The 13,189-nt window shown below is 42.0% G+C and overlaps 1 protein-coding gene across 1 annotated transcript; it reads right to left on the bottom strand.

Annotated features, from left to right (window-relative positions):
* Window positions 1–682: 682 nt before the first annotated feature.
* Window positions 683–6,215, bottom strand: foxn4 (forkhead box N4; the record flags this gene model as incomplete). The annotated part of the gene is made up of 9 exons (XM_080051127.1): window positions 683–933; window positions 1,349–1,726; window positions 1,857–2,064; window positions 2,163–2,259; window positions 2,365–2,492; window positions 2,722–2,832; window positions 2,926–3,038; window positions 3,506–3,672; window positions 6,136–6,215. 9 exons carry the CDS (start codon window positions 6,213–6,215, stop codon window positions 683–685), a joined length of 1,533 nt encoding a protein of 510 aa, XP_079907253.1.
* Window positions 6,216–13,189: the final 6,974 nt, after the last annotated feature.

The raw sequence follows: 13,189 nt of genomic DNA on the forward strand, positions 1-13,189 counted from the left end.
CTCTACCCATTTGATTTTTTTTATTATGATCAAGTTTATGAACATAATATACATCTGACTTTGAGACACGTTATTCACAGTAAGTCAAATCATAATGTTCAAAGTGTTGGCACACGTTTGCGTTTTGGAATGAAGTGGGTAAAATACAGTCGAAAGAAAGCTTTTCCGTGGGCGATAGCAATTTGAAACATTCACATATATACAGCAAAAAGATTGAGAGTCATCACCTCCTCTTATAAATATAAATAAAACATCACAGCAAAAACATCTAGCACAATACAACAGACAAGAGACGGGGAGCTACTTAGATGGGAGGGCTTTAAAACGCACAGTGAGTAGTAGAAAAACTGGCGGATTCTAACTTGCGTACATCTCCACAGAAAGTATTTGTACTCATACAGGCTTTGAGGCTTTGCTTGGCAAAGCAATATATTTTCAGTCTTACGTACTTGTTCTTGCAGCCATCTCTTTATTTATCAGCAGTTTTAATTGTGGTCTATGTGTGAAATGATATTGAGACGTCTTTCTCGTTGCCAGCTGACTGCAGGAAAGCAGTGTGATTTGTACCAAGAGTAACACAAATAAAACCAGAAGTCAGACTTTGACCTCAGACTTCTTTAGTTGGCGTCCAAAGATATCCAAAGAGGGTGGAATCAATCAGGTTACAGACAGTTCAGCTGCTTTATAACAGGGCGATGGGCTTGCTGTTGGCTGGTCCACCCATGTACTGGGAAGACAGGGAATCCTGGGAGGTGTAGGAGGCGTACAGGCCCGTCACTTGCACATCTGTCATCTGCAGGTTGGCTCCAGTGGAGATGGTATGGAGGTTGCCTGTTCCCAAGTCACAGTCTGATAGTCGGAGGGGTGAGTTAGTGAAGGTACCCAAGGCATCCAGGTTAAAGCTGTCGTCCTTCATTTCCTCCCACAGATTACCTTATCAGATAGATAGAGAAAGGTTAGTGTACTGATGTCACACTTCAATTAAATGTGGAGGTGGAGAAAAAAGAGAGAAGGTTGCTTTTTCTCATACTTTGGGAGTCTGTATTCACACTAGGGATACATTTTAAAGGTGCAACAAGGAACTTCTAAATATTTCTGTAAAATGTTTCCTCTGATCATCATAAATGACATGTAACAGCAAACGAGACCATCAGTGCAAAGAATGCTATTTTTATATAGTTTTTCTGAGTGCTTTGTCTTGGCTACGCTCACCCAGGAACAACAGCAGGCGTAGTAAAAAACATTACCCCTTTTACAAAAAGGGGTGCAAGAATTGACAAAAAATGAAAGTTCCTTGGATTTAGTGTTTGATGTTGAAAAAACATTAATGAAAAAATATGGTATTTACCTTGAAGGGCAAAGTCCATGATGCTAGGGTCCAGTGCATCCACCTCTGTGTGTGTGTCGCCGTGCACACTGTAGAAATCGTCTGTGGGCTTGCCGTGCTGCTGGTGGAGGGGACTGTGGGATAGGTCAGGGACTGTGTGGAGGGGAGGCGTCTGGGCTGGGGCGGGGGACATGGGGCCAAGGCGGGCCTGAGCCTGGAGCTGGGCCTGGAGCTGGTGGTGCTGGTGCATGGGCAGACAGGGCAGAGACAGCGTGACTATGGGCTGAGGCTGCATCTGGGCCAGGCCGCTCTGACAGTTGGGCAGCCGGGTCATGCCGGGCTCTAAGGCCTTACGTCTGCAGTTCTCAGGGCGGTCTGTGATAAGTTTGTCCAGCTCATCTGTGGGGGGCAGGGAGGAGGGGGGGGATAACAGATTATCAGACTATTTGCATTTTCATCTTTTGAAAACTCATTGTCTGGCAGACACATTATTATTATTTTTTAACGTTTAACGAAACACAATTCTGACCAGGGTTAGCCATGCTGCGACGGATGGCCGGAAGGTCTTTGCGTTTCCACTTCTGCATCTCTTCCTCCATTTTGTCAATTTTGGCAGGGTTCAGTGCCCACAGGCAGCCCTTACGGGAGGAGCTGCTCGTCTTGTTCTCCACCTTCTCGAAGCATTTGTTTAAGGACAGGTTGTGTCTGACCGAGTTCTTCCATCCGTCAGGTGCAGTCTACAGGGACAGAAGTACGTGTTTTTATTTGTCACATGCATGATCTTCATGCACCTTCTCTTTTAGTCATTCCCTATCAAATGAATAGGGTTTCTTACCTTGAAATAAGGAAAATGTTCCTTCATAAAGCTATAGATCTCACTGACTGGGAGGCTGCCAGTTTTACTGTTCTTCAGAGCCATGGCAATCAAGCAGCTGAATAAAATACCCAGAAACAAAACATTATTCCATGTAGTTAAATCACAGAAAGTGAAATACACTAGACTGTAGAAATTGAGAAGATTTGTTGTATAGTATTACCTGTAGGAATAGATTGGCTTGGGGAAAGACTTGGGCTGCAGCTCCTGGTCTTGTGGAGCTAGGCGAGGTTGTGTGAATATACTTTGGTTGTTGAAAGATACATTGCTATAAAGCCCACCGGTTGAACACTGCAAGAGCAAGGAGAGAACTATGAAGTACAATTCATTAGCCATTCATCTCAATTTACGCAAGAAGTACAAGAAAGCCAATAAGTAAGCAACAATAAGACTACAGTCCTAGGAATAAACACAATTCTATGGAGGTTTGATATACACAAATAAAGAAACAGACTACATATTAAACACATCAACTGAAAGGTCATGACCTAAAATTCTTGATTAGCTTAGAGTTTGGTACCTGTTGTCCAGTTTGGGTAAGAGAGTACACCTGCTGGGCCGTGGGCTGGTAGACTGAGGTAGGGCACTGGTATCCCGGAGAGGGCATCCCATTCATTGAGAATGGAGACATCTGTGAAACAGATATTTGACAATCCACTGTATTAGCATCAAAAACAAAGCAAGGTTGCAGATTTGATTTATTGCATGTGCAGTCAAAACTCACGCTTCCACTGTGTGTGTTGATGATGCTGATTCCTATGGGGCTGTGCTGCATGTTACTCTGCAGGTGAAGCATGGAGCCTTGACCCACCGACATCGTCATGTTGCTCAGCTGAGCTGTGAGAAGGAACGGACAGAGTGTTGTTAGATTGAGGAAAAGTCTGCATGAAGACTTAATCAGATCTTTCTTTTTTGAATAAAATTATTCTGAAGATGTGGTTTACAACATAACTTAATGGTATTTTGTGAAGCCCAACATAGTGTTATGCTTGGAAGCCTAAGCCATTTGTACCTGTAGGTTTTCTAAGTAATGTTTGCACTTTAATCTGTTAATCGCCATATTAAGCAAAAGCTCATAGGTCAAACCTCAGAAAGTTTCACCAACACTATCCAAATGGATTAATCCCTGAGGTTCACCTCAGCAATTTCCAACAGCAGAAAAGCAATCATTGTTCTTTATCTTTTAGGATAGTTGTATAACGCTGTGTCCACGTCTCATATGAGAATCCAGCAGTCTGGATTCATCCAATCAGAGAGATGAAGCAGTTTTTGAATGTTGCACTGTCCCCTCCCTGTCAGCTCACCTGTCTGTTGCTCCAGCAAGCTGCCCTGGGAGGGTCCGTTACTGTGGCCTCGGCTATCAGCCATCTGCTGTAGTCGGGGCACATCCACAGAGGTGAGCCATGACAGAGACTGCAGGTCCCCAGGGAGGTCCTCCTCCCTCAGCTGGGAGGGGTCCGTGGTCAGGAGCCTTACAGAGAGAAAGAGAGGAGGAGGGGTGGAGGGGTTTAGTTTTTAGGCGAGGGGGGTTAACACGGCTGTCGGCTCAGACACACATCAACCGCAAGTGGAATTTAAATCTAAACACTTGATTGAGCATTTTCAAAGTTGTAAAAAAAAACACTGTAATGAGACTGAATGTGGCGAAACAAGAGATGAAAGCTGTATTATCCGTGCCATGTAGCCATCCAGGATTTACTATAAGGAGATTAACTACAAGGGTTATTAAGCAGGGACAGTTTTAATCAACAATGAGGTAGTTAAACAAGCTTTCCATTCAGAGTAAATCATCTGTTGAGATGGTGTTTTATTTAATAGTGCTACTCTGATCTATGTTTACTCTCTTCCGCTTTTTAGCTCATTATAAATACAATTTTCAAATAAAAAATGTCAAAGCATTTGAAAAAAAAAATTGTATTAGACATTTCACATAAGACTATTCATTTTTCAAACCACAATTTTATAAATGGATGACTATAAGTCCTTATTATAATAAAGGATTTCTGTTTAACCAGTGCACTGCCAGCACCAATCAGCTTTCAGTCATTACATCTTGTGGCGAGTCTTGAAGAGAGAGATAGAAGAGAGAGGAATCCTCTTGAATCCTCTCCAGTTTTCTCTGCATACACACACTTACTGTGCAAGGGTTTGGTAATTGGGGTCGCTATGACAACACACACTATTCAGTTACTTTGTGGGTCTGTGGACAGAGTAGTACAACCCCCTCCCACCTCCTTACACACGCACACACACACACACACCAAATCTCCTAATAAAAAAATCAACCCTGTGTCAGGTGATCACGGTCTCTCCTTAACCATTGGCTGAATCATAAGTAAACAACGGACGAGATCGTTTGAAACATGGGACAGCAGCACATGTCGCCTGCAGCAGTTGGCCTTGTCTATTGAAAAATGATCGCCTATTGTGTCCCAAACGACAAATCTGCCCAGTGGCACGTGGCTCTATTGTCTTCCCCAGACCCTTCATTGATTGTCTCTGTCATTTCTTTTCTTTAGCCTGGCCCTTGCATTAATCTGTTGGAATGACAGCCCTCACAGAAGAGGGACAAATAGGATGCCATCTGCTTCCCTGTCCCTTTCCAGTCTCTATCCTCACTGCAGCCCCAAACCCTCCACCTTCACCCCCCTCCCGGTCCTCCCTAAACGGGGAAATCAACGGAGCCTCGGGCCACAGGGGGGGGGGGGGGGGGGGGGTTGCAAATGTAGTGAGGGGTCAGGGCTTTGTGTCTGCCGTCTGAATAGGTGACATCATTTCAGCCAGGAATCAGCAGCACACGTCCTACAACACCTTGCATGCGCCAGCAATTCATTTTGAGTGATCATCCTCTTGGAACAGGTGGAATCATGAACTTTACCACCCTGGAAGGTTATCAGCATATCTCTCAGATGGAGCTTTGAAGTTTAGTGTAACAGCTCATCATTTTACATTTTGTCTGTCTTGTTGCTGTTAGTTTTCTTTCACTTCTGACAAAATTAAGAATAAATGTTCAAGTAGATCTAATGACGGAAAGTACTATAAAGGTCCACAGAGGTTATAGAAACTTATTTTTCCCTTTTTGTTTTGCATAAAAAGAGCAACAGAAACTATGCAAAATATCTACCATAGTCTTTTACACTTTTGATATGAAAAATATACTCAGTTATCCATTTTAAAAATGCCCAATACATACTGATTGAAAGAATAGATGACAGGTTGGGGGGTATTCCCCCCTCCTCTCTCTCTCTCTCTCTCTCTCTCTCTCTCTCTCTCTCTCTCTCTCTCTCTCTCTCTCTCTCTCTCTCAACCATCAGCACAGCAATTGTTCACTGATGCAAAACATGTTGCACTGGTGTCTCCATATCTCATCCAAGCCTTCCCAGCGGTTCAACAACACCGAATATTGCACCTCATTCCTTCCCTTCCCTCCCTCCCTTCCTCCCTTCTTTTCTAATTGGTAGCCACTTGTGCAAACTGGTGACCCAGAGCACCCCGTCTCCCCCTGAGCCGGCAGGCCAAGAGGCTCAGGCGCTCCGTGTGCCGACAGCGGGAGTGTAAACAGAGCTGATGGTTTCTGACAGATCCATTCAGACAGAAAATTATTTATTCTTAAGGATTTTCTCTCTCTCTCTCCTTTTTCATGAAACCCCCCACGCACAAAAAGAGCTGTCTATCTACCTTTAGATGAATCATAGCGGGGTTAGACAGTTTGTTCTATGACCATTTTTTAAACATCTTAAAAGGATTCCTTTTTTAGAAAATATGCCTTTTATCTATTGAGGCATCTCAGATTTGATCCTGAGTGCTTTTGACTGCAACAAAAGATAAACATGTTGTTTAGTGCTAGAATAATCTGTATTTGTCCTAATTAAACATGTGCACACATGTATATACATTAAAATCAGAAGTCTTAAAAAAAGATAAGTAGTCTTACCTGTAGTCCTGTGGAGATGGATGATGCCCAGCATTCTCAATAATTCCTGACATCATGGATGTAATTCCACCTTCTATCATTTCCTAGGTTATGTGGTTCCTATGCCATTAAATAATTAAAATTAAGACACATCATCTAGGCCTACTTCTGAAAATACAACCCCAATATAGCTCCACAAATATAAAACATTTAAAACTCAGATTTAAGGTTTAATTAAATAATTCACAAAAGAATAAACACGATCAGAAAATAATTAATAGTAGTTAATTAAATAGTATGCCAACATTTCAATATGCCTTTGTTGTAGCTGAAGTCCATTTTGCTATATGAAGGCTTTTTGTTCCCCATAACTCTCCTCTCACTAATTGAATTGGATTAAAAATAAATACATATTCAATAGAATGATAGAGCATTTATTCAATAAGCATTCTGTTTAAATGTTTACATAACAAGTTCGTTCACATTAACTCAGCCGAGGTTTAAATGGCTCATCATCTAGCATGCCTACAGAAAATGGCTAAAATCTTATTTTTTTTAAAAACATTAAAATGTCAATACTCTCACTCAAACCAACAATCGGACAAAAACCATAATGCTGCAAGAGATAAATAATAAATACAAATCACCTGCTGTGGAAGATACTGAAGAATATGAGAGTTGGTCGCGAGCTCCTGTACTGTATTTCACTGTGTTGCACTTGATTCTCCCAAAACCGTTTTTAAATTTCCCTCTCTGGAGCTGTCCAGCGCTCTGACATGCGCAGTAGAGACTTTAGCAGAGCTCCCTTAGCCGGGGGGCTGTGGGTACCATGAGTTTGACAGCTGTTATTATTGCACTGCCTGTTAATAGTGCCCACAACACCCACACTTCCCACACCAAGTGCAGAAGCAGTGATGTTGATATTTTATTTTTCTCTGTTATGGGGTGTCACAGTGCGCTCGTGGTGCGCTCCTTCACCACTTCCAACAGCATGCATACATGTCAGTCTATAGTCCAAGAAGTAAATTTGGTCCTGTTATAAGATGGCTATTGAAGAGATAACATGATGTTCGAGGGAGTTTCCTGTCTAACACTGTCCTGTGATCGTCCTCCAGTGGCACACAGGTGCACCCCGTGCGTCTCAATTCAGGCCTGAATCCCGTTGTGGCTATATCTATAGACAGTAGGATAGGCCAAATAAGTTATCTTTAAATATCCAGCCCGAGCGCAAATTTTACAGGAAAAACAAAACGTGTTAAAGCAAAATGGTAATAATAAACGTTAAATATCCATGTTGCTCCACTACATCCTCTCTTCAGGTTATTCCCAGTAAGCTCCCTCGATCATGTCTAAAACGGTATGGGTCGCAACTTGTGGTGGCATCTGCGTATGTGTGTGTGAACTTTTTTTTCTCTCTCAGGGAAGTGCTTGCAGATAATTTGCTTCCCGCCGCTGTGGCCGCGTCCTGCTCCTCTCAGAAGTGGGAAAAAAGGGCCAGGGAGGCGCGTAGGGAGGGCCGGGGGGCCGGGTATCTGATGCAGGAGGCGGCAAACTTGTCTGGAGAGCACTTGAGAGAGAGAGAGAGAGAGAGAGAGAGAGAGAGAGAGAGAGAGAGAGAGAGAGAGAGAGAGAAAGATAACATAGCCTAACAGTAGCAATTAAAAACATTTTAAATTATTCTGTATCCTTTATAAACCTCCTCAATCGTCAACCTGAAAAAATTAACTCAAACTGCCGATTTTTCATTAGCCTATGCATTTATAGCCTACATTTCAGTGGAAACTAATATATCGAGGAAATGGATGTACGTTTTCATATCATGTGTATGGATAATATAGTTGGCTTTTTTTCATGGTCACCTATGATTAATTCGAGGCTCCAGGAAGTCCTATATATAATAGTAACATTTCTCTTCCAAATGATATAAACCTATTTTACAATTCGATAAGACTTCAAGAGTGACTCAATAATCTTCCTGGGGACGTTGATATGAGTGAAAACGTTGTATCCAGGCTATGAGATGACACGAGCAGGCACGGGCTTCCAATGTGCAGCCTTTTAAATTTGAAATCTGTTTGTGTTGGAGATTAAACTTTTGCGGCCGGAAATTAAAGGGGAATTCCTTAAAGTCTGTGGGGAGACTGCAGTGACAGAAGTATATCAGCCCCATGGGACCCTACAGATGGTAAATCGGCTTGTCACAATAGGCACAATCAATGATTACATGCATGAACGTAACGGACAAAAACAAGGGCATCCTCACAGAGCAGATCCTGGAGGTCCTAATGCCCGCGGGTTCTCCCGTGTAAACGTTATGGGCCATGGTGTGCTCACAGGGTGCGGCCGGGCGGCAGGTCAAGAGTGGGTAATTATGACGATGATGATGAAGGTGATTATCATTGGCAGTATGATGACCACATTGTCCTTAAATTTTTCATGAATACATGTAGTTGGGCTAGGTGCCTGCTGCAGGGATTGAATCTACAGTAAAACAGATATATTTTAGTGACATAAAATTAATGTGCAACTATTTTTTGATCAATTACATAATTCAGCAGTTTAAACGTTCCTTAAAGTCCCAGATTCTCATTTCTGAGGAACACTTTAAGGTACTTCACAAGAGTATTTCCATGCTACTTTACACTTCTTTTCTATGGAAATATTGTACTTCTTGGTTACTACTTAAATTTAAGATGTTACATAGTCCAAAACTCATGATAGTATTTTTACATTGTGTTAGTTCTTCTTTAAAATTTAAATTAATGATATAAAAATGGTATCATCCCACAATTGCTGGCACTTGAGTGATACAATTCAGTAAAAAGTATGTAATGCAGTACAGGGAAATATAAAAAGTAAAAACAGATATGGAAAACACAAGCAAGCTTCATTGGCAAGGAAGAACCGTGGTCACAAGTGGATCCTCAACAATAACACCTTTTTACATAATATCTTCCCTCCAACATCAAAAAGTGCAGCAGTGGTTGTTCTTAAATGCCCAGCTCGTAGGCCAAAACAGAACTTGGATGAAAACACAGTTCCAGAGGTGTTGTGTCAGTAAGTAAGTAAGTAAGTAAACTTTATTTATAGAGCGCCCTTCGCAGACCAGGGTCACAAAGCGCTTCACAATGGGAAGCAACAACAGATTAAAATTGTACATACATTTAAAAGGCCAAGACAATACAGTGATAAACATAGCAGCCCCAAGAACAAATTAGGCAAAAGCCTGTACAAATAAATAGGTTTTTAGTTGACGTTTGAATGCGTCAACAGACTCTATTAAACGCAGGGAGATGGGAAGATCGTTCCAGAGCTCCAGTCTTGAAGTAATTTTGGCGGCTATAAGTACTGTTGATGAGGATGATATTAAATGCTTACTAAATGATCCAAAGTGCTTTACAATTTGCCTCACTCACCCAGCCCTTGCACACCAACATCAGCAAGCTGCCATGCAAGCTGACCTAACAATCAGGGAAGTTTGAGCTCAGTTTCTTGCCCAAGGAAAACTTTGACATGTGGATAGGAGGACATCTGGACAGTCTACCACACCTTCTGTGCCTTCTTCTTAGGCAGCAATAAGAGCTTTAAAGGTCACATTTAATGCTAAATGCACTTTTTAAATGTGTTCTAACATATCCATGGGTCCACGGTGTGCCTAGAGACTGCCAAAATATAAAAAAAAAATAACAATCTCTCCTTTTCTCACTCTCCCCCTTTCTGAAACCCCCACCCTCCCCCCCAATATACTCGAGTCAGAATTCTCCTTGGGTAAGTCTCTGCTTTGCTCACCTGCATTTAGTAAGTGTATCACATCCATCCTGTCATTTCTGTGAAATGCCATTTTAAGTTCTCTCTACAGTTCTTTTGGGTTCAATTCAGGCCTTTGGCTGGGCCACTCAAGGAGTCAGAAACGTGTACCAAAGCCACTCCATTGTGTGTTGGCTGTATGCTTAAGGTATTTGCTGAAAGGTGAACTGTTGCACCAGTCTGATGTGAGTCATGTGCTCTGGAGCAGATTTTCTTTATTTGGCTGCATTTAACCTTCCCTTAATTCTGAGTGTTCCTGTCCTTGCCACTGACAAACACTTCCATAGCATAATGTTTGTGAGCACCATGCTTCTACACTGCCATCATTGAGTCTATCCTCACCTCATCCATCACTGTCTGGTACACTGCAGCTACGGCTAAGGACAGCAGCAGACTGCAGCGCATCATACGCTCTGCTGAGAAGGTGATTGGCTGCCACCTTCCATCCCTCCAGGACCTGCACACCTCCAGGGCTTTGAGGCGGGCAGGCAGGATTATGGCCGACCCGTCCCATCCTGGGCACAGACTTTATGAGACTCTCCCCTCGGGCAGGAGGCTGCGGTCCATCAGGACCAAAACCTCCCGCCACCTGAACAGTTTCTTCCCCTCTTCAGTGGGGATCCTTAACAGGTCCAGAGACCGCCTCCCCCACTGATTGACACTGTCACTGACTCAATCCGTTTAAAATGTTTACAAATTTTAAGTATATGTACCTTAGATTTTATTCTATTTTATACTATTTTAACTTATCACTTGTTTATATATTGTGTTATATTGTATATATTACAGTCACTGTTCGTTCATTGTTTATTGTCTAACTGTATGCACCTTATTCACCAAGACAAATTCCTTGTTGGTGTAAAACCCTTCTTGGCAATAAAATCCTTTCTGATTCTGATTCTGATTCTGATTCTGTAGGGATGGTATTTGCCAGCTGATGAACAATGACTGTTGTATTTCATACATAGTGCTTTGAGAAATGATGCTTGATTATTGTCTCATCAGACCAGAGAATGTCTTTTCTCAAGCTCTTTGAGTCATTTAAATGCTATTTGGCTGCCATATTAGCCACTCTACTATAACGCCCTGATTGGACCCCGGAAGGACCCGGAAGCTCTCTTATTAGAGTGACCATTGTGATCTTCTCACCTCCCTCATGAAGGCTTTTCTTCCCCAGTTAATCAGTTTGGGCGGATGGCCAACTCTATCAGAAATCGCATGTTTCCAAATGAATCCTAATTTTTCCAAATGTCTTCCTTTCCACAATTATTGAGTCCACTGTGCTCCTGGGAACCCTCCTGACCACAGTAAAGGGTTTGAATACTTGTGTACAAGGGATATTTCTGCTGTTCTGTAACCACCATAAATCTGTTTTCCCTTATTCAGTATCGTCATTGAATGTAAATTGGTGACAAAAGTATCAATTGTAATTCATTCAAAATTATACATATATCACAGTAAAGTTTGCAAAAAGGGAAGGTATTTGAATACTTCCAGAAGCCCCTGCTGTATATATGGTAAAATGTTTAATTATGACATGGCCTGTTTGGGGCTCTCAGGTAAATGGCCAATGACCTGTGGGCAGATCTGAGAGCTTGGACCTAAATCTGTGTGATGCATTCAGGAGAGAGCCGAAGACTCCCTGCACCTCAGGAACACATAGGGCTGGCTCTCCTCTCTCTTGCCTGTTCAGAAGTAATGGGCAAACAATGGGATCGCCGCCTGAGGGTTGGCCAGTTTTTGTAGCCTGTGTTTTTGTCTTGCGCCAAAGTGTTTACTCAGTCAAAACACATGAGGCCCTCTGAGAACGAGGTCAGCTCACCCCTCTAATCTCCTCTTCAGGCAGAGACACAATGTCCCCCCAGAACAGAGTGACCCTCTGGACACACAGAGGAAGCTGCTGTCAGCCATACTTAACCAAGGCGCAGCATCGGTGTCCTGCCCAAAAAACATGTTTTCTCTCTGAAGCTTGAAACAGGGCAGAGTGGCCAGACTGTCAGGCCTCGAGATTAACCCCTTCCAAAGGTCAATCAGAGACAATTTACGACTTTCAGTTTCAGTGTAGTTACACATTCAAAGAGGTGAAGAAAGAGATTAAATAGCACAACAACTTCAGCATCAAGGTGTTCTTTTACATTGTCTTCTCGTTTACATGAACTCTTCATATCTTTAGACTCAATGTTGAATAGGATTTTTTCTACAACAACATAATTGCTAACATAAGCTGGAAAACTGAACAGTCAAACCGTTGGAGTGCAGCTCAACACTGTTGTTATTAATTCATGTTGCAAAATGACTTCAAGGTAGTTGTATTGGGGTATCACTCACACACAAACACACACACACGCACACACACACACACACACACACACACACACACACACACACACACACACACACACACACACACACACACACACACACACACACACACACACACACACACCTAGACAAACTAAAACACCTCTGGTGTTTTCCACTGTGCAAGTAAGTCGTGACTGTGTGCTAATGTCACAGCATCCACAGTGCCAGCACCCTGAAACTGAAGGGGCTACATTTAATTGTGCTTTTTCTACAGTGACATGTCTTCAGGGCAAAAAAGGCCTAAAGATCTCATTAGGGTTTTATGATAGCGTTGGTAGCACATTTACCCCAATACACTATTGATGGCTTGATACTGCAAGGAATAAGTGTAATAATATGTTTTTTTGTTTTTGTGATTAGTTGAACTGGCCTTAATCACGAATGAGCTCAACATGCTGCCGACTAATAGTTGCTTCATCAGACCCTTCTGCCTTTTGCATTAAATCAAGTACTGCACTTCGGTCTAAATTTGATATACGTACAGTACGTACTTGTACCTTACTTGAATATTTCCATTAATGCAGCATCAGACTTCTACCTCACCACAACTCAAAAGGAAATGTACTTTCTGGTTCTACTAACTTTTCATATTAAGATTTTATTTACAAATTGTGTGATCAGTTTGTAAAATATGATACTTTGTGGTTGATTATAACATCCACCAATGTATGAAATAGTCATAATACATAGAGTGTATGTATACAAATATACAAATGTTTAGTTTTTCTGCATCCTGAATGCTTCTGACTTAAATACTTCAAGCATGTTTTGCTAAGAATACTTGCAAACTTTTTACCCAAGTAGTTGTACAATGCAGGAATTGTACTTGTTGGGCCATATTTTCACAGTGTCATATAGTCTTACGTAAGTAAAGGATGTTAATATCCATTTATCCATGGTCAGA

This window comes from Ammodytes marinus (assembly GCF_949987685.1).
Source record: "Ammodytes marinus genome assembly, chromosome: 2".
Classification (NCBI taxonomy): domain Eukaryota; kingdom Metazoa; phylum Chordata; class Actinopteri; order Uranoscopiformes; family Ammodytidae; genus Ammodytes; species Ammodytes marinus.